Source organism: Amphimedon queenslandica, unplaced genomic scaffold (assembly GCF_000090795.2).
Source record: "Amphimedon queenslandica unplaced genomic scaffold, v1.1 AMPQUscaffold_13168, whole genome shotgun sequence".
NCBI classification, from domain to species: Eukaryota; Metazoa; Porifera; class Demospongiae; order Haplosclerida; family Niphatidae; genus Amphimedon; species Amphimedon queenslandica.
In genome coordinates, this window is record NW_003546596.1 from 92228 (window position 1) to 94382 (window position 2155).

A 2155-nucleotide genomic window follows, 5' to 3' on the forward strand; every position below is an offset into this window, starting at 1 on the left:
TGTTGTTGTGCAATATAGACAAAAAAAGCTCCAGCAGCTAACAGAACACCAACACCAGCAAATACCTATCAGGAGAATAATTATTATTAGCATGTGATTGTATCTTACAGCAGCAATTATGATTTCGGCACCATTTGGTGGAAAAGGGCCAATGCTAGAACCAAGGCCATCAGAGATATATTGCGGTCCATTACAGTCAAGGTTAAAGACTGATCCTGGAACACCACCTGTTCGAGTTATGTTTTTGTATGTAGCACAGGTTTTCCCCCAACCAGTTGAAACCACAATCATGGTAATCAATAGGAACAACATAGAACCAACAAAGAATCCAATTTGAAGAATCTTAGCAATCAACCTTTAAAAATGGTATGAAGTAGTAAAAAAATAAGCTACCGTACTACTGAACTTACGTTTTGACATTTATTTTAAATGAAACACTGATTAGCTCAATGGCAGTGAGCAGAGCCAGACATATTGTAGCAATGGCAGCACTTGCTATACTCAACTTACAAGTGGGTACATTATAATCTACCAGACTTGAGTTCATAGCTTGAGAGTGAGAAATATAAAAGCGACATGATGCTCCATTGTTAGTGTTAGCCTGAAGGAAACCAAGAGAAGTACCAGCAGCTCCCAATGACAGGAAGAGTATCACAAGAGAGGCAATTGAGAAGATCTGCTTCATATTGTCTGCGCTAGGCATGATAATATTTGTGAAGAGACAAGGCTGTACACTGACTATTATGATTTTCACACCCCTGGTATTGTAAAAGTATATGCATGTAGCTATTTGGAGTATTAGATTGTATGTATAGACATTCTAGGGCTGTTTTATGTGTTAATGTGAAGTTATGTGCAAATGTATGTCACTGATTAGTCTTTTTAGTTTTTGTTTTTTAAGGTAGAGCAAGTGATTGAGAGAGAGAGAGCTTTTTGCTTCAATCTGAGCATGCTCAATGGCACATGGCACAAAATCGGCAATATGAAATCTGCTAATTTCTTTCCACAGACAAATTTGCCAAATATTAATCCCACCAATAAATCATCTTGTATAGTATAGCCTTAATCAGATTAACTATATTACATACTGTAATGCACCTGAGCTAGACTTCCTTTTTTACAGTGAAAATTCTCTTAAAACAAAATGGTGGATTTTATATTGGCGATTTTTTCATAGAACTGCCAATCGCCAAAAATAATTCTTCGCCAATAAATCATCTTGTACGGTATGGTATAGAATTATTACATTAAGCCTGTTATTTTACAGGTGCATGCTTTGTCCTTTATGCATCCTTATATGAACTAACTGTACAAAATATGACTGATGTAATGAGATCGAGACTGAGAGAGAATGTAGACACAAAAAAGTACTCTGAAGCAGTTGACATTTTTACAAACTATTATTGTGTTGTGTATTTATTCGCAATGAAGTAAGCTACATGCCTTCTTTTAATCTTAAAACATATTGACCTATAGACTATGTATTGTAAGTAGCATTATGTACTCTTGGTAGTATGTAATCATATTGGTAGCATCATGTGAAGTGCCAGGTATTCATTTAGCTCGAATGTAACTTTTAAGCACACTCAGCACACATGCAGTGTCTAGGAGAGTTTATTGTTTGCCATTAGCACATTGTACTTATTGACAACGAATGATAGTAATGGATTTCTTTTTCAAACAGGAAGAAAATTCCTACATGTATTTCTTACATGATGTGCGGTCAGTCCTGATGAGGTGTCATCTCTATAAGCCTTACATGTGAGTTGTTACTAATAATATAGTACATGTAAAACTGATTATTGACATCTCAATATGATAACGTGTGGTTTAGTAGCGTAAGACACTTATGATGCACAAAATAACAATAGCAGTGCTAGTAAACATGCAGGGCTATATGCTTGCATAATTAAGTAATGTAATCTTATCACTTGTGTATAAGAAACTAGTTCAGTATTTCATCTATATGTGATTATATAATGTAATTGGTATGTGATTTAGATATGCTAATGTAGCTTGCTTGGAAGTTGCTGGAGCAAACTAAATTAATGCACATTTACACATAACTATAATGATGAGTTAATAACAACATTTGTGCTTTAGCTACTTATTTTTTGTACTACTGATAGACAATACACTAATAGATTCAAAAAGC

General features: G+C 34.7%; 1 protein-coding gene and 1 long non-coding RNA gene across 5 annotated transcripts in view; one reads left to right on the top strand and one right to left on the bottom strand.

The window, feature by feature from the left end:
• LOC109584773 (uncharacterized) overlaps positions 1-1888 on the top strand; it is a 9399-nt gene extending 7511 nt beyond the window's left edge. Inside the window, exon 7 of the long non-coding RNA XR_002186168.1 lies at positions 1685-1888. This is a non-coding gene — a long non-coding RNA (uncharacterized LOC109584773). The remainder of the gene's footprint in view (positions 1-1684) is intronic.
• LOC105313950 (uncharacterized) overlaps positions 1-2155 on the bottom strand; it is a 24419-nt gene that overhangs the window by 19104 nt on the left and 3160 nt on the right. Inside the window, exons 1-3 of one of the 4 annotated variants that reach the window (XM_020000621.1) lie at positions 411-763; positions 109-355; positions 1-65 (exon numbers count right to left, since the gene is read on the bottom strand). In XM_020000621.1, the coding sequence (XP_019856180.1) occupies positions 1-65; positions 109-355; positions 411-703 (605 nt within the window). In that variant the 5' untranslated portion in view covers positions 704-763. Of the gene's footprint in view, positions 66-108; positions 356-410; positions 768-2155 lie in introns of those variants that run through there. The other 3 variants (XM_020000623.1, XM_020000625.1, XM_020000624.1) reach the window with 3 other exon arrangements.